Source organism: Leptosomus discolor, chromosome 6 (genome assembly GCF_034619465.1).
Source record: "Leptosomus discolor isolate bLepDis1 chromosome 6, bLepDis1.hap2, whole genome shotgun sequence".
In the NCBI taxonomy this organism is placed as follows: Eukaryota; Metazoa; Chordata; class Aves; order Leptosomiformes; family Leptosomidae; genus Leptosomus; species Leptosomus discolor.
This window is the reverse complement of record NC_141396.1, coordinates 57,081,270-57,106,746: the sequence shown is the minus strand read 5'-3', so window position 1 is coordinate 57,106,746 and position 25,477 is coordinate 57,081,270. Positions and strand designations below refer to the sequence as shown.

Sequence of the window (25,477 nt, the reverse complement as noted above, 5' to 3'; positions counted from 1 at the left end):
TACGGATACCTTCATGTGGACTAGGCAACAGTTAATGGAGCTTGATTTAGTTGGCTAAATATGAACATGTTGCACGGTTTGAGAAACTGCAGAGTAGATGAGACATCGCACAAGGATAACAGATATGACAAAAGACCTAAAGACTTGTACCCTATTGGATCACCAATTGAAGCTCACATAGGATATACGAGGGCATCCTAAAGCTATTAATTTTACCATAAACCAAACACCAACTTCTGGCCATTGCACAGCTTGCTTGATGACACTGGGCTGACTAGCTCCTCACTGGCTGTAACAGGTGCTTTGACACCTGATTCATATGGATGCAGCTACATGGAGATACTTAAATTTAGGCATCTTAACCTATGATTTCACACTTGATTTTCACTTGATTCAATGCCTCAGTGTAGGCTTCTAGATAAAAGAGGAGCCCTAAGGACACTCAGGCTAGCAGCTAGGAGGGCAGAGGTCTCCCATAGAGTCTGTTTTATACCTACCAGCTCTCTGTGGGTACCTTGAATAATTTAGGCATCTCAAATGGCATTGGATTCCTGTGTTTATAAATGACTGCGGTGAGCGCAAAACATCGTATCTATCTGGATTATTTAAACAGTGACTAATACTACGGAGAGTATGCCATCTCACAGTCTTTTATTTCTCTCACAGTGGCCCTGAGACTTAATGAAGATCTATTACTTTTGTTGTTTTTCAGATGGGGATTGAAAGCTTGGAAAAATAAGACTCACATCTTACCTAATTCCGTCTGTCTTCTGTTTCCTTTTAGTCAGATACCTCTGAAGGAACAGAACCAACAAACAAAGGCTGGAAACAAGGCATATGGGTGACCTTGGGTTGTCTGAATCCAGGCATCACAGAGCAGAACAAACCTTACAATCAACCTGGCAAATTCTGCCCGGATCATCATTCTCTTCCTTCTCGATTTAGACTGATTTTTTTTTTTTCCATACAAAGCACTATACAGAACTACACTGAAGTAAGAAAGTGAGGAACTACTGAGGAGCAAAAGTGGAGCAGTCTGAAGACTGTGAAGAATCATAATTTGCTGATTATCAATATTTTGCCCATAGATTATTTGCACAAACCAGAATTCTTCTTAGATCTGAACTGAAATCAAGTTCATTTATTCCAGAGCACTACTTGTACGTGCATCACTGATATGGACAACACACACAGAGCAAGCACCCTCTGCTCAGGTGTTCCTGTCCTTGGTGCACACCCCCTGGCTGTGCTCTGACTGCACACAAGCGTCAGAGCTGGGTCCACACTCTGCCCCCAAGTGCTTTGCTTTCCTTTGGATGAAAACCAAAGCACAGAGGTAAGCACGTTGCTCTAATATATACCATGACCCATGGACATAGCTACGGTAGACAGCTTTTAACAGATGTTCACTGCAAAAAGTTGTTTGCCAAATGTTTAAAATACCTATATGTATCTATGATATACATAAATGACAACATACAGTATTGACCCTATTGAGATGGTTTTATTTTGCAGAGATGCAAGAAGAGAAAATAAACTCTGGAAAGTTTGTTTTTTTTTTTTTTTTGACATCAACAAATTGAGCTGCTCATGTGCTCATGCAGAAAAAAAGGTATCCCATTGCCCTAAATTATAGCAATCTGCTTGTTGGTTGGATAAAAGGATGCAGTTTTTTTAATCTAGAAGGTCCAAGATACTTTTAGACTTCTTTTAACCAGTAATTAATTAAGCGCAGTATCAAGGTGTTCTGCTACCAAGATTTTAAAAACTGTCTGTAGATAGAGAAGATAGATATAAGAGTAAGCTATGATAAAATTGTGAGAGTAAATATAATGTTAATCTAGAAATTACATCAGTTATGTAATCAGTAAAAAATAATATCATGTTATTTTAAGACTGGTTAAGAAAGGAAAATGCAAAGCAAATACAACATGATACTAAAGCTTCTTTGAAGCCTTCCTAAGATGAAATCTTTTACATGAAGTGGTAATCTTGTTCTACCTTGTCAAGGTGATTCTGAATATGAAAGGAATAAGAAAATGCTAACAAGAGATTACTCTGTGAGAACACTTTGAATGTAGTATAACAACTCCGTAGCATATCAAAAGCATATCAGCTTTGCTTCTTAATTTATTATGAGGCAAATCTGTGCCTTTTTGCTATAGTTTTAATGTCAAACATAAGTCAAAAAAAAGTGGGCAAATGGGCTCTTTCTAATTTCAGTCTAATCTCAGAGTGTACAATAACAATCACCTTATCAAAATTTAATGTTGTTTAAACTCTATGCCACACTTTTCACCCATCATCAAAGTAGTTTTAAGGATCTAACATGACAGCCATTTACCAGTGCGCAGCAACTTCAGAAAGTGAGAGTAGGTAATTTTGTGCAATTCAGACAAAAAGGAAAGTTCCCAGTGCACTAATAGCTATAATAGAAGTTTCCACATTGTAACAAAGCCAAAAAAAGAGAGCATTTTACTCTTGTAAAAGTACTAAGGGATTTTAAATGTGCTAAAATACTTCTAATTAAAGCTTCAGATAAATTGCAGCCACCCTGTCCATGTCCAAATACCTTCCCAGGTAGTACTGATTCAGTCTAGACTAAGTGATGGGAAGAGCAGGCATAACAACATCCTATGGAAGAAGCAATGGCAAAAATTTGTCAACTGAAGGCTGATCAGTGTAGGCTGATTCATCCACGTGGTACAATATGATGAAAAGAGACGACTGTCTTAGCTCCGAAAATAGTTCAGCTCTCTAGTGTTGTATGACACCCAGGCTAAAAATCTCTGCTCTTTAGCATTGCTGCAGCTATGTTTCTTCTGGATTCAGAGCTACAAGGGTCTACTCTGAGGGTCCCTATTTTATTGCTCGTTGAATCATGCAGACATGTTTCCTACATTGGCTGAATAACCAGCATCAATTTCTGGCAATACCTGTAGCTCCCATGCTTCTCCAAGGCAGCAACCAGAAACAATCTGGTTTCACTTATGAGCAGGGACTTGGAATAGCTCAAGATGATCTGACTGTAAGTTCTCATTGGAAAGAACACTTTAAGCAGGAAGATTAACTTGGATCAATACACATTATCGCGGAGCAATTTTAACTTCGTATCATGTCAGTTAAATGCTATTTTTTCAGGATGGAAGAGAGCCCAGAAGGCTTGCCTCCTTTAATTTTCATGGTGACTTCTTTCGAACTTTTCAACAGACCTGATCCCAAAACACACGGAAGTCAGCAAACTGTAGCTGTTGTCTCAAAGGTTTTTGACCAGCACCATATTTACTCAGCAGGATTCGTATTGCCAAACTATGCTACTCCATTCCTAAGCAGCAAAGTATTGCAGAAAGAGCCGGTACATAAACAAGAGAGCCAAACCCTGCTGACGCAAATATGCAAGGACTGATGGGCTCAGTTAAATTATGTACTTCCAAAGAATCTTCACTCTAAATCTGGCTCTGACATTTACCTAACATGTTACCTGTCATTTTCCCATTTCTAAAGGAGGAATAGTACTTACTCAAGGCTCTCATAGGGAAAATTAATGTTTTCAGGGCACTTTAAAAATTAAAATAGCTACATATGTTTGCCAAGCTACCCAGCTGGATTGTGGGCACACTGACTGAGAGCATTTTTGTTGCTGTGGACTGTGCATATATTTTCATTTTCAGTTTTGTTTCGTTGGTAGCTTAATAAAACGCGTGGCCATAGATTACCAATGTAATCTATGGGACATATATATTTGCATAGAAAAATATGTTGCTTTATTTCAAGCTCAGAAAGGTGGCTGCTCACAGGAAAGAGCAGATTCCAGGAATATAAACACTGTCTGCTTTTTTCTTCTTCTTTCTTTTTCTCTTTTTACCCTAAGCCTAGCAGAGAGAGAAGCCAGTTTGCAAGCTTACCCACTGAAGCCTAAAGGGGCTCATTCAGTACAGCTAAGTATCTGATAAACAGATCATCTAGCTCAGATTATAGACTGCTGGTATTACTGTTGGATGAACATGATACCAACTTGTCTAAACACAAGCCAAACTTCTTTCTGTTGAATGGCTACAGATGCCACTCTTGTACAGAAAGTATACTCCAGCATTGAAAAGCACTCTGGCTATTGAATTTCACGAGACAGTGCAGCTGCAGCAGCAGTGCTATGTGACATAGTTGTGCATTTTTGTAACATATATGCAACTTATAAGAAGATAAAGTGTCTGATATGACAACAGGACATGCACCCAGCCCATAGTTGTAGCTACAGTTTTCTAGTGCACATATAAGCTACTCTGTATTCTGTTTGCTTGTCATCTGTAGCTTTTAAACCACTGTGCAAAGGATATTGAGAAAAGTATCAAGAACTTAAAATGCAATCATCCAAATTAAAGTGTACATACATGGTACTACAGCCCGTGAGCGATTCTTCTGGATATTTTCCTCCTGCTGTGCAATGGTGGTGGCATTTGGTTCAGCCTGGTAAGCACACAGAGCTTCCCACTCTTTCTCCAGACGATTCTTGTTTTTCAGATGATCTTCCATGTAGGACTGGAATTAAAAGAATACTGTATGAAGTATTGACTTAGCTAGGCTTAAAGCTAAGTTAAAAGGATGAACCTTGGGATGTAAAGCATGGGAAGCCTCAGCTTTGGGGACAAAACACACCCAGTCTTATGGCTAATTCATTCACTTAAGTGAGTTAAGTTCAAGCTTATTTGTGCTCTACAAAATGAGAACGCTAAAATGTACCAGTGCCAACAGAGAAGGAACACTTGAAATCCCCAGCTACTGAGCTTCAGGAGTAAACTATTTCTCTTCTTCAGTACCTAGAAAACGAAGCCCAAATGTCTCATTCATCAGGCAATGAAAAAGAAACAAAAGCCCATTGATAAAAATTACTTACTACAACAACAGCTCACGTCAAACCGAAGGCTTTTAAAACTAAAGTTCAAGCACATATGCAAGTCACAACAACGATACAGCTGTTGAGGAGAATTAAAAAATTGCTAGGCTGACGTGTTGTGGCTCAAGTACTGGGTCATTATGAACTCTTCCTGCACATGGACTGGCACAGAGAGGGCCTTGAACTGAGAAGGTGCTGTCAATTAATATTCATATATGTTGTGAAAGATTGTACCTGGCATTCACTAAAGTTAACAGTGTTAGGAGAAGCATCACTAAAGAAAAATTAACTGCCTGTGGCAGGAATGACGGCCCATCAGTGCATATTGGTGCAGCTATGAAGTTTTTGCAGATCTTCCAAGGCTAGGGATTCAGTACAGCAGTGGATTGGGAATTCAGTTCCAAAGGCTTTCCGAAAGTGAATTAAAACCCTATTCCTTCACCCCATGGACCTGAAAATCATTCAAGTAGGTGAGGGGAAGAGAGTAGAAAGCAGAAAAGGTGGGATAAATGAGAAATCTTCCCCTCCCTTTAACATGAAAAGTAAGGAAGTGATCACCTGTTAACTGTAAGCCTCCATCTACAGCCAAATTACCTTTCAGATCCTGTCATTTTCTCCTATAGTAAGTATCAGAATAATCTCACATTATACCCAGTTCATATTTGTAAATTAAACTCTATAATACCTTTACAAGGTAGGTTGACATTAACATTCTTAAACAGATTAAAAAAGGGACAGATTGTTTAGGTGACAGGCTCAGGATTGGGATGGGGGTGAGGAGCAGAGCTGTGGGTGCCTCTGGCCCAAGTGTCAGTCAAAGTGGTTCCTGCCGGAGCATTCGCTAATACAGCCCAACCTGCAGCAATATCTGTTTAGAAAAAGCTCCTGGAAAGGATTCACTGAAAAGTATAAAAAGCAGTTTAATTGATTAGAAACCCTTTCCATAAAAAACCTCTGTTACGTCAACTAGTTCTTCCCAAACATGCTTTAAAGAAGAAAGGCTCTCTCATGTCCTCTCAGTAGGTTTAACAGAAGGTGCAAAAAGCTTGTAGCTTGTCTTCCACCAAAAGGGAAAGAGCTCTGCTGAAGCTGTTGCTCCACCTGACTGGCGAAGCAGGATACTGCTGTCTTGTAGCTTGAATGGTTTTTTAGTTACAGAACAGCCCCTGACACACAGCTTTGTTTTGTGCAGGGTTTGTCAAGTGTGTGTGCCATTACACAAGATTTGTAAATCCAACCCGTTACTGAAAAGCAATTGAAGAAGTGATGCTTCCAGAAAGGATATCTTTAAAGATATAGAAATACATTACGATAGAAGAAAGGGTTTTAAAGGATGTAAAAAATAGCAGTGGCCTAGATAAAAATCAAAACACCTACTGTGTGATTGCTTCTTTTCTATAATGAAGGAAAAAGCATCGCAGTGGCCAGAGCTGTGACCTGATGGATGGGGCACTGGGAGAGTTGTGCGGCCCTGTCATGTGTTAAGGGAGCAGGTCAGCTAACATGTTCCCAGCCTCACCCTGCAAGTTAACGGGAAGAAACCATCCTCTTTGCTTGTTCTTGCCGAAAGGCTGTTGCTACTAGGGAAAGGAGGGAAGCTAAAGATCCTGTTCTTTTCTCCTAGTAAATCTGTGCCTGGATATGTATACTGAACATAACCAAAAAAAAAAAAAAGATAATCCCTCCTGAGCAGAGACTACTTGGTATATAAGAATTTTTATGAGGCAAAGGGAAAAAATAGCAAAATCTTACAATACCACTGAGCCAAGACTCTTGGCTTCAGAGAAGCCGTTTAGCATGCAGCAGGAAGAGATCAGGCAGTCAAGGACCAGCCTGTAGCATCTTCCCATTTTAAACCACAGCTTTATAATCTGATTCATTTTGACATGCCCATCACCAAAGTCCCATAGACTTCAGGGACATTTTATGCAGATACACAGATATGCCAACACTGAATCTCTCAAAAATACTGCGAGATCCATGAAGCTGTGTGAAAACAACCATGAATATTTGATTCCTAAGGCAGGGCTGTACGTAGCAAGGAGCCTCCTATTGGCTCCAACCTGTCTATTTGATTATTTCAAGGATTCTTTTTTTAGAAAGAAATTTTATTTTCTTTTTAAATCGTCAAATGTGACACAGTTAAAATAATTTGATTGCTTTTAGTGCACATGAATTTTTAAATAACTCATCTCTCTTTAAAAAATACTACTCTTTTTACTTTCACCTTCCTTTTTCAGGGAATCCTGAGTGTAAAGAGAAATGAATGTTCAAATGAAAACATACTGAAATCTTTACTTTAACCAGACAACTCTTTTCATGTAGTTTCAACACCTGCATCGCATGGATCACATTCACAGGGCACTTCCTGACAGATCTTGAAACAGTGTTTGACTATTTGAGTGGACCCATGGAAGGCTCTGCACAACATGAACATCTGCTTTACATGTGTTTAAAAAAGCTACCGAGAAAGAAGCTTGCTTTAAAACATTCAAGAGTCAGACAATTCCCTCAGAGTTCAGTAATCTTTCATTTATAGTCCTTCAGAGCCCCCAGGCTCATCCCCATTTTGCTAAACAGAAGCTTAGTGATTTTGAAACACTCTCTTGGGAGCTGTTGGATGTACATTAAATTGAGTGGAACTTCTGATATTTTAGAGATTGTATGTCTACTCAAATCCACTCCTTAATTAGGATGTTTTCATGAGACATTCTGTAGCATTTGCCTGGTACAAAAGAAATTCATTACCAACATGTCAAACACGCACATGATTTTCCTTGTCCCAGAGCAGCAGGTAAAATAAATAGAGGTTGTCACCACTGTTATTGTAATGCTCCTCAAAGTCTGCTGAAAAAGGTAGAAGTCTGTTCTCACCAATATGTCCACATCAAGACAAGTCCTGTAATCCCAAGTATAAGCTATTATTTAAACAAACACTATCTGTTGGACAGATCTCCTGCTGTACCTTAAATTTCATTAAGTCTTCATTTTCCTTCCACAGGGCCTCACCTGCAAGGACAACTGGTAGCCCAGTTCATACTTTCTCTTGTATACACAGATGAGGCACTCTTGCTACCAAATATGTTATGAGGATAAGAAGGATGCATTGATGGTATGTGGAGATAGGGGATGAGTTGTAAAATCTATTATTATCATGTGAGATATGCCAATTGTTAGACAAAAGATGAGCCTTCAGCCAGAGGATAAAAAACTGTCCCAGGGACAATGAATCTCTGTCCAATGGAACCAGTGCCAGTGGCAAATATTAAGACAGATTCAGCATGCCTGAACAGAGGCACAAAGCCAGGGCACAAAGGCCTGGCTTGGCTTTGGTAAAACTTCCTGAGTGCTTGATATCGTAATACGGTGTCAAGTGTGTGCATGCTCTGTGACTAAATTAAGGTTAACAAGTATAACCATTAAATTCCAATTGTCTGGTAAATATCAAAATAGCTTCTTCAGAGATAGTATGGTTTGCATCTGCCAAGATATTTGTTTTAAAAACACTTTATTAGCTGATCTTCAGCTCTTACAAAAAGCAATTATTTTTGACAACATATTTCCAATATGGTACTTGATTAGACACTCTTCACAACCGAGGATGTCTCTTTTAATGAAAAGATGGGCAACTGTTAAATTGAAAGACCTCGACAGGTCTAATCGAATCTCAAATGTCAGCTGAAAAAGTGGATGGGACATTATCTTAATCCTTGTGAACAGTGACCACTCAAATCCACACCTTTCACCTAACAGTGTGTGAGCCACTGCTTTCAAACTGCTGCCGCTTCTTCCAGAGATGCGGAGGGTGTCAGGCAGTGCCATCGGGCTTCACTGGGTTCCTCAGAAGGAATCTGGAGAGGACAGAATTTGCCTTAGCTATTATACAGCAAATTGTGCACCAAATGACCATACTTGAAACAATTTGTTTTGTTATTCTCTCCAGTTGACTTGAGTAAAGGCTTTTTTTGCCTTTGCTCCTTGCTAACTTGTTAGGCTACACTGTTCTGGCACAGGACACTCCAGCATTTTCGCTATTCTGCTTAAACTTTTTTGTCTTCTTCAGTACATAGTGCATTGACTATATGTAAGAGGAATACTTTTCTGCATAAATCCAGTTTAGTTTCAACACAGCACATGATTTTCTTCTTCCTTTTTCTGGCTTAATACCTTATCATCAGTGGCTTCACAGTACGTGTCTCTGTTCCCACTCATATTACTCGCAGTGCTATAGAATGTAGAGACAGGAGAAGCCTACACGATTACCCATTGCCAGGCCTTCAAATACTGTCTTGTTTCTTGTACTTCACTAAGAAACCTTCTAACATGTAGGTGCCCTGTATCTAAAGTAGAAGCCTAAAAAAGAAGCCGAAAACATAGTTCATTACTACCTCTCAGGACACAAACTGTTCCGAACTATACATTGTATTACTGGAAATACTCAATATTTTCAATAAGGAATAGTAGTCCTCATTTGAGATGGCTTTTTCATAGAGATGCCCATAGTACTGCTTTTCTATTGCAAATTCAATTTGCTACCCACTGTCACCAATCCATTTATTTCAACCCTAGTCTGCTTACACAGAATATTGCTGTTCTGTATAATTTCCGCTTGTATATATTTCAGTGTCTTCACAGATCATGAATTAATGGATCCATGCAAACCATAGTCATCTCTTCTTGTGATTCTTTCCTTCAAAGATAATTTAACTTTATTTGTTGTATGTGTTTTCAGGTCTAAGGTTTCAAACTTTTGAATTACTCTTCTGTCATCACTGCTGTGCAGAACTTCACACTGATGCTGCTTGTAAAAGTCATTGTCACTTCCATCCACTTCTAGATCATTATTTAAGAAGTTTAATATAACTGGATCTAACAGCAATTCCTGTACTCTGCCAGACACTCCCATACATAGCTTTTGATCATTACTTTTTGTATATCATCCTTTAGCTACATTTCAATCTACGTAATTGTCTTCTAAAAAATCGACATTAATTTTTCAATTAACTATTCATGAGACAGTTTCAAGGCTTTATTAAAAACTGGATATATTACATCTGTTGCTTTCACTTCATCTACTGGTTTTGTAGTTTTAGTTAAATAAAAAGCAATCAAGTTTGCCCAGGCAAGATTTATTCTTTATAAAATTATGCACATTCTTACTCATTGTGCAGCTATCCAATGGAAAGGATGGAGGAGATTAGCAAACGCACAAAGCAAAGACTCCAGACTTCCCCATCCCCTTAAATGAGACCCTCATGCTTATCTCCCTTTTATGCCCTTGAAAAATCTCTCACCAGATAATCAGCAATTTCTTTTTTAATATGTGCTCCATTATTTTCTAGGGCTGGAGTCTGGACTCAGGGAACAGCAATAGAAAGGTTCATTTCTTTTCTCCACTTTCCTTCTCCCCACTCCTTTTTTATAAAATCATGATTACTTTATTATTCTGTTTTGGTGCACCCACACTTGTCCAGATCTGCTCAAACAAAGCTCCCTGAGACAAGTGTCACTATTAGAATCCTGAGCCATATTCAGACCATGCAGAGCACCACAATTTTTCTTCACATTTTCTAAGCATTCTCACATCTCCTAACACTGTTTCATAGTAACACTGAAGTTACTTTGGGCTTCTCGTCGTTTATAGGTCGGTCTTTCTCTCTCAGCTGCCATGCTATTCTGGTAGAGACCAAAGGCTGGGACCTCATCACACGTGTTTCCATGAAGAATGCTCTCAGTGGTGCCCCATGTAGAAAAAAACATGGGAGCAGAGCCAAACTATGCCCATACCTTTCCTACCTTTCTTTCTTAACAAAGCAGACCTTAAATAGAGGATCTCAACCAATTTACATCTTTCGATCAACTAACATGTTACGAAAATCGGTTTTCACCAATAGTTATAGTTCTGTTGAAGTCCCACAGATGTTTCTGATGCTCTGATACAACCAACCCGCAATAATGCAGAGCCTATAGCTGTTACCAAGACCAGTTCCACCTCTGAAATGTGACTCCATAACTGTTGTTAAAAGCACTAGCTTTAGTCCTAACTTAGCAAATCAAGTTGTCAACATTAACTGTAGAGAAATGTGACTTTATTGGGCTAGTTACATATATTGAGTTTATATATTTACATATAAAAATAAAAATTCTGTTGTGGCAACTCATTGTCAGTATTTTACAGAACTTGTATCCGGAAGAAATCTCAGTAAATTAACATCTGTCTATAAAGTCTCACATATGTTCAATTCTGGGGAGCGTTCTGCATCCACTACTGTCAATGACAACGTGTCCTGACTTTACTGGAGCCAGGTTTTCATCATCTGATTAGGAAGTTGTTTCAGGCTGAAGGCTCCTTTCTTGTTTCTAACCTGTCCTGTACCATCCCAGATCTCCTGATCTTATCAGCAATAACTGTCTAAGGCAACCATGAATGAAAAAATCTAGTAAATAAAAACCTGGGAATTTGTGTTTTGCCTTTGTAAAATACACTGAGAAATCATTTTTCCTCCTTACTCTTTGCAACCATATTACTACCATAATATGTTTTGATGTAATTTTTCTTGTATTTCTGAGTACCTGATTACATCAATGAAAAGAGTAGTTTTGAAGCCTTTTCAATTAGGTATGCTGAAGCTTTACTAGTAATTCGGCATAAAACGCTACTAGTATCATACATAATATGGTAGGTGATGAAGTAAAACTAAAAAGAACCGAGGGAGGCAATTCTCTGACAAAGCAACTATTCAGTCTAGTTGAGAATAACATTCCTAGATTCTTTCAAATAGGTTGTATTATTTGGAAATAAATCAACTTCCATGGTGATGTCAGCCAACAATAAAAAATGACATTCCATTGTTTCAATTTTATATTTTCAGATATAAAGGTTATTGTAAACACCTACACATGTACACAGAGAGCAGTTGTGCTTTAAGCATGCCACCTAAAATAATTATAAATGACTGTCTCTGGGTTTGTAGAGAAGTATCATCTCTACATCAGCAGTGTATGGCATTATCTACCAGACCAGACGATCACACAACTTTTCCAAGAATGAATGTAATTCACAAGTACATTAAATGGCAACCTATGTTCTGTTTACCTAAATTAATATACCCTTGATGTAGCGTATATCACTGCCTCCCCTTTTCTTAATGCTCTGATAATAGAGTTTTGTAACTTGTAAAAGGATTACTTCAATCCAATCAGCAGGTGCTGGGATCAGTGTGTGTCAGAAAAACACTCGCTAATCCCTTTTCTTACAGCTCCCAGCTGCCAAAGGTGCTCAGTGAAATCCCAATTAAATGGCTGGATACAACCTGTGGACTGACACAGGTTTTCAGCTCTGGAGGAAATCTTGGAAAATACATTTGATGCTAAACTTTGCTTGAATCACAATGATGGACACAGGAATGCTTTTGAAAGAAAATGTTGCTAAGAAATTAATCATTCAAAAAAATTAGAATGCTTAATTATGAAATATTTACTCTACCTCGCTCTCTAAAAATAGCAGAAGATAAAGAAATTCACTCTACAAAGAATCCCTTCTCAAGGATTATCAGGTACTCAATGGTGTCTTCTAGATCTTAAAATACAACCACCCCCATCTCCTCCTCCTTACCCCCTTTCTTGAAATCTAAATTATGCCTACAAAGTTTCACCCCTACAATTACTTTGCTTTAAATAAACCTCAACAAAAAGGAGAAGATGAATTACCATAAAAGGAATACAATTTGCTCCCTTACAATCTCTGCATTTCCGTAGCTCCTTCTGTCCAACTGCCTGAAAGTACTCACATTACTTCTGAAGGGGAGGCAAGTATCATTGCCATTTCATAGACGGGAAATGAAAGAGTAGAAACACTGAAGTGAATTTCCCAGGGTCACAGAACATGCTCCTAAACCACTTATTTTTCATGGAAATTCAGAACTCAGTCTTTTTGACTGCTGTTTATTTCCTTTTCCCATGATCATGTTTATAGACAGGGCTAAAGGTCATGCAACCTTCATGAATCCGTCTCTGATAACATTTTTGTAATTAGAGCATACTAAATGTTCTGACTCTAATGGACTTAGAACAGGTTTCAGTTTGGGGGGTTTGTTTAGAAGTACAGGATTTAAGTGGTTGATGAGCAGAGGAATATAATTTATGCATGTTAGATTCTGTTTATACAAAGACATGCCAAACTAAATAATAAAGATTTAAAAGATGAATTAACTAAAATAAGTTTCCAGGCTTTCTGTACTTCTTATGGAAGATTTCACCATAAAAATCTTAAATAATAAATAGCCTTTAAATAAAGGAAGAATGTTATTTCAAAAAATGGAGGGCTAAACCTCTTAGCCAAATACTGCTATTTCACAGCATGGGAGATGTTGTGACATTTCTTAAAAACAAAAATAAATCCAAAAAAAGCCAACCCAAACCTCCCCATTAAAGACAGCTCTGCAGTATAGGAACTGACGCCAAGGATAGTGTCAGCTGAATTCGTCAACTGAGACATTTTGGGAAGCACTTCTGGTAGCTTTGTTAAAACGTAAAAGCGTAAGCTACACAGCTGAATAAAAAGTAGCAGAAAAATTGCAAAAAAATATACAAATCAAGTCCTTTGAGTATTTGAGATAAATATTGACATCCAATTCCATTTTCACAGGAAACTGCTATTTTCTTCTTACGCACTAAACCTATTTTTCAGATGATCCCTTCTTCTCGCTTAATTTTTTTACTAACAGTTTGAACACCATATCACAATCCAAGACATACTTGTGCTTCATTTATATGCCTGCTAATGATACTACATGTCTGAAATGAAAACTTAAAAAATATATTACAACACACTAATTACCTAGCTGAAAACACAAAACCAAATTCCCTGCCTTCTTCCTCTCCAAGCCCTGCTAACTCAATTAAGCATCTAAATTTGGGTTCCCGGTTGGGTACTGTATTTGCAAATTTAGATTTTAATGAATTAAAGTCTGTGTTTCTTTTCAGAGCATTTGTACAGTCATGTTCATTTACTATATATAAAAATTACCAAGAGATAAATATAGAATTCTGAAAACGTCATGTTTAAAAATAACCTGCTCTTCAAGCGTGGTCAAGTTCTTCAGAGATAACGAGACTTGGAAAACCCAGGCAACCATGACCAAGTACATGAAAGTGATACAGCACATGATGTGATTTATAGATAGTCCGGCAAATTATGCCTCTGCTAGACAGTGGCCATCTTGAGGGTAGAAAGGAAAATATTATTTCTACAGACATAACATCCCTGCTAGAGCAAAGTGATAAGCAGTAATATTCTTACTACTCTTCTTAAGTATGCGAATAAAAGTGAAAAGGTGCTTCTCCAGGAGGAAATTACGACTCATAAAGCAAAATCCCTCTGCTTTTCAGTGGGTTTTGGGGAATAATAACCAAAAAACCAGTATCAAAATTGATAGTGAGAGTTTGTACACAAACACACCAAGGTTTGTGTGAAAATTGAGAACATGCAATACAAAATCCAAGAAGTCTTGCAATCCATGCTATACTCACAGCCTAGTGGCAGAATACGCATAAGCACAAGTGAACATACGGTCACCTGTGAGAAAAAGCAGGGAAAGAACAGACTGGATAATCAGCCTTTTCCTTAGAAAACCCTCGTAACAGTCAGAGACAGGAAACTTCAAACTCCACAAGCATCTTCAATGGTCAAATCCTCACACTCAAGGCCATTTTGGAACCACATGTCCGACCTAGAAAGCGCCATGTTTGCACACTGCAAACTGCAGAGAAGCAACTCAATTAGAGCAACTGCTAGTGAGGTCAGTAAGCAGTGAAGAAACTCTTTTTCCACAGAAGTACTTTCAGGACTTAATGGAGATGACCGTGGGAGAAGACATGCCAGCCTTCTGCCCTATCCCTTCCATGTCACACTCACAGCCACGTTGAACCAACACGCAGCAGGAGACTGAGCAATGCTGGCCATGAGAAAGATGCAGCTGGCATCTTATCCAGCTTCCAAATCCAGAGGAAGTGTCCCATTTTTTAGGTAACCTTTTATCTATGCTCTGGGGGATTTTCAGCTGAGGTTGGCCTAGCTCAGTGATTCTCAAATATTTTTCTCATGAAAGCATTCAAAAGGGATTGTGAAGTGATGGTAGAAAAGCTTTAGCAGTGCGTAAGCTGAAGACATCCTACCTTCTCCTGGGACTTTTGGGTTTCCATGGAAGCCAGTAAGGGATAACACTTTAAAGAAGTTAGAGCAACACTGGTCTAATACACAGATAAGAATATTGGAAGTGACAGAGGCCAAAATAAGAACAAGGGAAAGACGATGAGAAAGAGGACAGAAAAAGAAGCCAAGAACAGACTGTAGAGGTCAATAAAGAAGTGAAATGATGAAAGAAGACACTGTACTGCAAAGAAAGAAAATCAGAAAAACAAAAACCAGAATACAGCAAATTAAGAAAATTCTATGGGAAGAAATGAATTTTGGTCATAACCAATACTGTCAAGATCTCCTTGTGTGCTGTTTCTTTTCCTTGGAACACTTCCCTTCATATGCTGAACCAAAGAGAAAACATTGAGAGAGTGACACTAGTAGTTTTGAGTAGACAGTACAAGTACAGCTTACTACTAAACAGAAAGGAAAAGCAAAATAAAGAACCTACAATTCAGTGTGTGTGTGTGCACACGCATGTGTGCAATGGCTTAAGATCTAGCAGATTGGGAATATATTTTTGAAGAAAACTGTTATTAATTCAGAAGAAACTCGAAAAATGAGTAGATGACATCCTTTTCCATCACAGAGGTAACTAACTATAGACTGCACATCCTCAGTTTGGTTTTCACAAACTTTTCCAATGTGTATTTAATATCTTCCAGCCAGCTCTCCAAATATGTAATAGTTTGCTCTTAGACAATGAGGCCAAAACTAAACTCACAGAATCAAATCTGACAAACCCAGGTGCAGAACTCCTTTATACTTTCATGTCATACTTCCATGTCTTAAAAAAGACTGAGGGACAAAAAAGGGCAAAAATATTACTCTTTGATATGATCCTTTTTCTATTAAAGTCAATATGATTTGTTGTGAGAGCAGAGCACTGGGACACCAGAGAATGGAGGTCTACTCCTGGCTCTGCTTCTGACCTTAAGGTTAGTCTTGGTCAAGACAGTTTCTTGTCTGTGCCTGAGCTTCCTGGACTAAAAAGACAGGATAATGATACTGACCTTTAAAAAGAGCTTTGAACCTGCTGATCAAAAGTGCTGTCTAAGAGTTGGCTTATTATTATTTTGGTTACTGAAGTAAGTTGAAAGGCTCTTGGTGACTCTAATAAAAAATTCTTATATCAGGCCCCAGAATCCTACCTGAAGGACAAAATTTCTCAAAATTCAGTTATGAGGATACACATATGGTAAGTCAAAGGCTGGTGCATACCCTCAGATGATACTGTAGAGTTTTCCTGACTCCAGCAGAACTTTAAATGACACAGAAGTAATTTCTGGACTTCCAGAAGAAATAACGCATTCGGCACCATTAGTATATTCACATTGTTGATAGTAATTAGACACTATTATAATGCTTTCAGTCAAACTGGTTTAATGCAAAGACACCAATAGGTGAAAGGAGGCAATAAGGAAAGAAAGCACTTTTCTTGGGCAGGTATCACACATGCCCACCTAAGCAGTAGCAGGATATCCCTCCTGCTGTGATCCAGCACTGCCCTGGGGATTTTATGTTGCTGCTTCTATGTGGTTGCTGTGGTTAATCAAACCGACTCTTCTGGGTGCCTTCTACTAAAGCAGCAGATAAATATCTGCATCAGAAGTACTCCTGCACTTAGGAAAGCTTTGGTTTTGGATTCTGTATTAGTTTCAGCCTTGACAAATTCCGTCTCAACTACACCAGCCTACCACACTGACATGGACACTGTCCCTGTCCCTTACTGTTGTGGTCTACATGTTTTTTTATTATTCTTAAAGATTAAGAAGAACTCTTGATGTCTTTGACTTAACACATAATTATACAAAATAAGATTTTATAATGCAAGCGTTTCTTCAGGTATTGTTACTCCATGCTATTTAACAACTGCTCTGTTTGAGCTAAAAGCCCGTTGATTCTGTCTGATGAATGAAGCGAACATACAGTCTGTGGCACTTTCTGCTACAATACCATTCTGTCTGCAAGACTGTTGCAAAGGAACATTTGTAGGACTACAGATAAAAGGTGAGTTCTGTAACCTGTAATTTTCAGACTGAACCCAATGAAGTTTCAACATGGTCCACACAGAGGTAAAGCCTGGAGTAATCTCATGGTAGAACAGGTAACGGGTTTGTTGTGTTGCTGGTAACTTTATACAAAGTCCATCTACTCATGCAAATAATGTCTTAATCAAAGCATTTAAATGATCTCTCTGTTCTGCTGGTAAGATTTGTCACTGGCAAAGACATGTGACATCCCTTACATTAGCTTTTTCCTATAATGGGACACAGGCAAATGAATAGCATTCTTAAACACACATCTCCTCCAGTACTTATGTGGCTGAGACCACTGCAAATGAAATTTTGTAAATTATCACTTCTTTGCTTTTCACCGTTTATGTCACTATGTATTCACAATTTCCTCATCCTGAGGAGCCAAACCAGCCTTGTCAGCTTCATTTGTACACTCCTGTAAGAGACGAAAATTGCAAGTATTGCAAGGAAAAGTTTTAAAATTTAAAATGCCAAGTAGCTTTTCATTTACACTTAAAAGATGTGTATATTATATCTATTCACAAATATTTATTTATACTTATACCAGGATTCTGTTGCTGTACATAGTATTTGTACACAAGCATACATGTGAGTATAGAGCACCCACAACTGAATACGCATCTTAAGGCACAAGACACTAATAAAAATATATGAAAAATGAAAATATAACACCAGTTAATGGAGTAAGAAGGCATAACTAAATATGAAGTAATATTGTCACCGAATGTAATTACAGGCTTTTTCTGTGTCATAAAAATATCGGCAAGATCTAGGGCCCAGTTCTGACCTGCTAGTCAGTTGCGTGCAGATACAGCCTTGGATACAATTTCAGTTCTCAGATTTTTCTGCTGTAGTTTTTTTCCGTTGTTATCTCAGTAGACATCAGCACTTTGGTAAGATGGATATTGAACTACCATCCTGCTACACATTCCAGGAATATGCACAGAGAAGCAGCTCGGCATCAACTCACACATGAACAGCCTTAGCTCCCATAAAATATTCATTCATTTAAAAAATATTTGCACCCTGCTGTCAAACTTAGACAAATTCATACTGAGCTTCAGAAAATAGCTGTTTTAATGGTAAATGATGTTCCAGAAACCTCTTTCAGGCTAAACACTCTCGTCAAAATTATTTTAATAAGAAAGATTAACAATTTCAACATTAGCTGCTAATCCCCTTTCATTTGAAACTGTGCTGATAAAATTCTTTGCTTGTCATTCAAATAGTAAGTAATAATTATAGATTTGGGGCCTCCATCTCTTGCTTCATTAATAGTAAATTGCATGGAAGTCTGAAGCATAAAGTCAGCTTTGATACATCTCAAAATGCAATTTCCATAGCTTTCCTTAGCCATGTACAATTAATTACAGAGTTAATAAGGGGAATATGTTAATGAAAGGGAAATTATTCACTCAGACCACCTGGTCTTATCAAATTTCTTTAATATGTTTCCTTCTTTCTGTGAATTTGGATGACAGGAAGAACACAAATCACGGTGTGCATTGCTAGTCCTTTAGTATTTTTATTTGCAACCAGTTAAAGTCCACTTCAATTAAATACAAAAAGAATATAAGAAATAGTACTAAATAACCAACTGTATTTGTTTTCTCAAGTTCAGTACCTTTTTAATTTTAAACCAAAAATGCTTAAACAAGTTTATACTTACCAGACTCTCTTCAATGCTCAAAGTATAAATATAATGTATCCAATAAGAAGCCACTGTCATATTTCATTTATTTTCTTTAAAGAAATATGTTGCATGTGCACGTATCTAATAAGAGTACAGAAACATGCTTCAATTCACTACACTCTGACAGCTACTAGACCTCAGTTGCTACAGCAGTAGGGCATTGGATGTTCATGGGAATACTTTAGATAGTACAGGAAGCCCCATCAGAAGGAGGCAAACCTTCACATAAATCATCTTAAAAATAATGCAGTTGTGATACATAGTTGGAGAATTTTTTTTTTTTTAAAGAAATGTCAAATCCAGAAATCAACCATCTTCCACAGACTTTAATGGATTTACTGCTAACCTGACAGAGGACAGAAACATTTTAGGACCTGGACGCCAGCCCTCATAGTCATTCCAAAAAGAAACAGTCAGAGAATAATTCCCAGAGCAATGACAGGTGGAGAAGGTGATGCTTGTGAGCAGTTTGTCACCCCTCCCTTCTATTCTTAGTTCAATGCAATGGTACAGCAAGCAGCCAGAAACAAGAGGCAACTCTTAATTCTGCCCTGCTATGAACAGGGTTTTCTTGGCCAGCTGAGCAACCAAAACCAGCATCAACACATGAGTTTAGGACAAGAGGATGAGAGAGAGATGACAGCATTGAGGGAGAGCTATCTACAAGAAAAAATGAAAAGACATTACTCTACTCTGAAATAAAAGAAGAGTTATATGAAGAAGACAAATTCATAGTAAAATTACGTATTTGATAAAGACATACTCGGGGAGGGGTGTAATATTTGAGGGCAGTAGACTTTAACCGGTATTGAACAAAAAGTAACAGAGTCCTCCTTCATGGAACAGCAAATACTATGTCATCCACAAGTGAACTTCACAGATTGTTTTAATGTTTATCTCCTTATTTAAAAATGTTTCCACAGCTGTGTCGTGGGTGCATATGCAAAATTTGATCGTCACAGGAGCATTCTGTCTGTGTCCTACACATTTTATTTTCCAAATACCACCCAAATTCTGATACCTTACTCACAAAACACTGCCAAGTTAAGGCCTAATCCCAGAAAGAGTTGCAGAAAGCAATGTATAATTTCTTTTATTTTGCCCTGAACATGAGCATAAACAGACTTTGTTAATCAATGGATGGATTAAGCTTTTCATTACCAGTAGCATCTTAACCAGACCACTTCCAGTAACTTCTGCTGGCGTAGCTCACATGAAGAGAAGGAGCTCTCCAAAATACCACTGGAGTTCTCCTGGGTATCTTAAACTGCAACTGGTATAACAGTGCCAGTACGAGGTCCTTTCTTTGTAAGCACCAGGAAGCAAGTCCCAGTTTCATCCTGAACTGTTATGTGTTTTCAGAAGCTCTGAAGCTGTAGTCTCATTTACCACACATCATTTGATCTTAGTGGTGCACCATGTCTTGCAACCTGTGTGAGCCATTTGTTTATCCCACAGCGAGTCAAAGCTCACCTCCTTCCCATGCCTGAACTCTGGCAGCTGCTTGGAAATACTCTATAACATGCATTATCATCTTGGACCTCCTGACTGAGACACGTTCCTGAACCTCTCTCTTTCTAGCACTCTCCTTCCAAATAGGCATTTCTGCCCGTTAGAGCCAAAATATGATCAACTGCTACATCTGCTACAACAAGTTATCAATGACTTAATGCATGATGTGAGCATGTACAACAGGACAAATACAGAAAAGAGCACTTCAATACTGAGGAGGCACTTGGAGTCATAAGACAAGACCAGTAGCCTCCTGGATGACTGTTCCTCTCTGGTTTCTCCCAGAAGCAGCCAGTAACATCCCTTGTCTTCAATCTGAAATATCTAAAACCAGATCTTTTTCAATGACCTCCTAGCAGCTCTTGCTGCTTGCTACAACTGGTACTTATCTTGCCTTGACATTATCTGGATGTTCTCTAGAAATGGAAAAAAGGTGGGAGAAACAGAAAAAAAGTTCAGATAGCCACCAAGTTTTGTCACAGCCATGGCAATGATATTTTATTTTTACTCTGTGCACATAGTTGCATAAGCCAGTTTTCTGTTATATATCTCTACCAATGTAACGCTTTTAAAATTAGTACTCTAGAATATTAATAGAAATGTTTTCTTCATCTTTCTACTAAAAGCCTTAGGGAATGTTATAAGGTGGCTAAAAATGTTCAACCAAAGTGGCTTAAACAAAGCCAGAATAAACACCTCAGTCCAACAACGGACCAAGATGTAGTCACAGAAATTTGGCAAGTTATTTCTGATCATGAATATATTTGGGGAAAACAACAAACAGGGAAGAATTTAGGAAAAAAAGGATTTGGAAATTAATTTCATACCATGTTTTTCTTGATTTAATACTTAGGAAATGTCATTATTTCCTAAGGCACATTCAACAAGACTAATACAGAAAAGGGAAGCGACTGAACATGAAACAAATAAAAATGTAAGAACCAAAGGGCAACCTGTTCATGAATATTTTTTCAGAGTTTTATTGATGAAATCTATGTAGTACATACATACATTTATTAGATTTATGGCTCTATGAGTAGAACCATTTTCATATGCAATGAGATCTTTTGCACTTTTCTTTGCAGCTTTTCTTTGTTCCTGTATCTCAAGTACTGTCTTTAAACAGAGGCAAATGTTTCAGAATAACTTAAACATTTAGGGAGAAAAAAAAAAAAAGTAAAATAAAGGGATAAACACCATTTTATCAGCCGAATATCTTCAAGGAGGCAATGAGCTCCACTTGTCCCTAAAAACACAACAACCCAGGAAGAGAGGGGTAAAGATTTTCCCATCCACAGTATTTCTGTCTTTGGGGGATATTGGCTAAATTGTCACCGAGTAACGTGATACACAACAGCCTTTTCCCTTGTGACTCCTCTGGCCTGACTCTGATGAAATGGCCTTTAGGGCCAAAGCCTTCTTGGGACTTACATTTCATGAGACTCCTACAACTATCTGTACTGGCGCAGATGAAAGGTAAATCGAGATTTAGATCCACTTAGCACATGTGTAAGGGGTTTATGCTTTTAGCTAAACTTTGCCACTGATTTGTTTCCCTTCCTATGTGAGGGAGGGTTTTTTAATTCGTTTTCTCAGTTGTAAGCTTTTTTAAACAGAGTATTTATATTCCTGAAATCTGTAAAGAATAAAAGAGAAATTAATGGTGGTAGAAGGAAATGGTGGAAAAAGAAAAAAATTCTAAAACCCACTAAATAATCAAAGACACCATAATTGTGACAAAGACCTTGTTTTCCGTACCTGCACTCCTCACCTTTGTCCCTGCTAGCACTAATCACCTCTGCGGCATGTGTCCCCGGGCAGTGCACTGCACTCATACCGTGCATCATGCTCAGGAAATGTTTTGTGTGTACATGGATTAAGCTCAAGGTGGAAAGTACACCTGTATCTAGCACAGTGCTATCAGTCCTCACATGCAGGAGAGTCTCTATTTATTTAGAAAAGTGTGTTTAGATAACTTTTGCTCATGCTTTTATTGCAGCTTTAAGAATAAACCCAAGGAATTTCAGCAAAATGTGGTGCAGGATTTAATGAATATTTTTGTAGTTGGAAAGTGTCTTCTATCACACAATCTCTCACCCTTTCACATTCAATTAAAAGACAATCTATAGCAGCCACCCCATAGAGTTAACTTCAAACAGAGTTTATTTTAAAAAAATGAGACTGAGGGAAAATTGCTTAGAAACCAAAAAGTTACTTACTACGCAGAGACTACAGGATACCAATGTTACCAAAAAACCCAGGTTCAACCTTGAAAACTATTCCCGGCTTGTTACCCTTCTCAGTCCCACAGCAACCCTACCACTAATTCAGCATCAAAACTAAAGTGGATGCAAAATTCAACATCTTAGGTTTGACTATGTCCCAGCAGCAGTTCTCCGTCCCATGACCCCCCATTTAGGTTGTGCCACTTTCTGGGACACAACCAACCCCAGAACTTTATTTTGACACAAAGTTCTCATACGAGGCCACCCTTCACCTCTCTACGGGGAAAGTCCCTTTGGTTTTGCAGGCATATTACCAAAGACAAAGGGATCAAGCGGATCAAGCACACTTACACCTTCTAGATCCAAGGCCTTAGATTTCAGTCTCTAATTTTCTCCCACTGCCTCGTTCAGCCCAGTTATGAAACTTTCTTCTCCTTCTGAAAAGCATAGTACACACAAACTATCACAGATTATTATTATTTCTAATACATACAGCCGTTTCACGCCCTCAGGGAGAAGACTCCTCTGACTTCCAGCTTGTTTAAATACAGAAGAGGACCTTTTGTAAATTCACACTTTCTGAAACTCTAGTTTACGTATAATGCTGCAAATTTTGCACGTCTGTCTTTACAAGGAAAAAAGCCCCAAAACACAGAAAATCACTTCTGCTTCTGCAAATTCGCACTCACATGTGGTATTCAGGTAACAATCTCAAATGTTCATCAAAAGCATACGGTCTCTTCTTGCAGTACTGTTCTTCATTTAAAAACTCACAAAAGATTATAATTATTTTAACCAAACAAGCGTGGTAATATACGAAGCAGATGTGGGATCCAATCTACCTAACTTAACGTACTGAACTTGTGCTTCAGCACAAACAAAAGAGACTCCTTCATCTAAGCTGCAGATGTCAATGGGATGGTGCAGGCACAACAGGAGGCCTCCCAAGAGAAATCCACTCTCTGCCTAATTCTCTGGAGACCTTCACAGCCACGCACTCACTTCACCAACTAGAAGGGGAATTCATGTTCTCCAGTCAACAACACCACTTCATTAAGTGCCTAAAATGCAGGTGTAAGTTAGGAGCCCAAGTCAGGGACAGTAAATCCCTCCTGGACACCTTCAAAATCCCCCTGGTTTTCTCGCTGGACTGCAAAGGGAAGTGTTGCACTTTATCAGGACTTCTCTTGGCACTTGAAATATAGATGTACACATGTGAATAAAGAGGGTGAAAATCTAATTCTAAGTTCCTACTCTTTCCCTTGCTGTGACCTTCTGAAAAGCAATTGGTTTTTTTGCAAATCCAACGGCGACCAAAATGAGGGCACTTCTTTGTTGTTGCTCATGCTGAAACCAGTCAGTCAGCGGCACAAACATGACTGCATAAAACATGTTCCTCTAATTACACTTTCCAAAGTGCTTGGATCTTTCAGAAAGACAGAATCAAAAAGTGCCATATGGGCCATCCTCCTGCTATAAATGTGAGGAAAAAAGAACGCGAAAAGGAAAAAAAAAAGCTTTGAATGTTGTTATCGCTGTCCTTCTGGGCCTCCTGAGTCCTCCCTGCTTCCTCCTGCCAACAGTACAAACTACCTCATGCTACTGTCAGCAGTGCGGAGGCATTGCCTTTGCTGTACAGGAAAGGAGCAGAAATGTGGGATTTTCTCTTTGAAAGACTGGTTTCAGTCTAAGTGAGGAGACTGCCCCACAGCCCTGTGGGTTTGGAAGATTCCTGGTTTCTCCAGATCTCGAGTACTATAAACAATGGGCTAACCACAAGCAGCAAGTCCTCCAAGAAAACAATACCTGTGGCCAACCACAAGCTCCAATAAACCCAAAACTGAAGTGGCTTGAATACCACTTCAGGTATGACCTGCTAGCGTTCTCCAGCAAATTAAACAGCTTTACAGAAATGTTTCTGACCAGCGCTACCTCTGAGCAAGATTACATGGACTCATTCAGCAGTTGTAGACACATTTCTTCTAAGCTACTTTCATTAAATATTTATTCTGTTTATAAATCAAAATAAAGTATTTCCTGCTGCCACTACATACAGTAACCCACTGGTTTATTTTCTTGGTGAGGTCCTGGCACCTATGAACAATAAGATCATGAAGACTGAGGAGCCTTAGCTCAGCTAACCGCTACTTTGCTGCGTAGCAAACTGGAGCTGAAAAACACATTTGCAGACCTATAAGTGCAATTACTCTGCAAAGCAGACAGTATTGCCATTCCTGCTAGGCCCCTTGCTAATACTTCTTGCTTTTTTAGGCACTGAGATATTTTTAAAGGAAAATATCTACAAAATTTAAAAGATAAGAGGACTGTGTCATCAGGAAATGGGAAGAACTGGAAAACTTGTATTGAATGGTATAAAAGTTGCAAAGTGGCCCCTCGCTCTCCTCCACTTGTAGCTGCACAGCAAGGGGAGGAAAAGCTCACCTCTGGCGAGCGTTTTCTATTGCTGAAGTTGAACAGATATGTGCATTTGTTTTCCAGCAAAACATAAATTGGGCCAGCTCTCCAGTTTCACTGTGACCCACTTTGACACAAAACACGAGCATTTCTGATCAAGTCCAATCATCAGCTTCAGTGCTGTAGCTGAACGATGCTGATCTTCCCATGTAAACGAAACCCAGCTTCGCCTTCAGCACATCTTGAATTTACAGTTTAGCTGTTTCTCTTAAGTAAAGATACCCACTGCCTGCCTGACCCTCCTATTAGGCTTGCCCTGATATCCAGGCTAAACGCATCCTTTTGATTCTAACCCATATTTTCTTCCTAATTGTATCATCTGTGTCCATTAAGAACAATTTTTCCCCATCCTGTATTTCAAAGCACGTAGGCAGACTCCCCTGAATCACTGATTTTCGTTTGTTCAGTTTAGACTAAACAAATTAACTATTTTTACTCTCTCTG

At 38.5% G+C, this 25,477-nt stretch overlaps 1 protein-coding gene across 1 annotated transcript in view; it reads right to left on the bottom strand.

The window, feature by feature from the left end:
- The window catches only part of PTPRN2 (protein tyrosine phosphatase receptor type N2), a 493,917-nt gene that overhangs the window by 54,256 nt on the left and 414,184 nt on the right, over positions 1-25,477 (bottom strand). Inside the window, exon 14 of the mRNA XM_086467328.1 lies at positions 4,389-4,536. Coding sequence (XP_086323454.1) covers positions 4,389-4,536 — 148 coding nt within the window. The remainder of the gene's footprint in view (positions 1-4,388; positions 4,537-25,477) is intronic.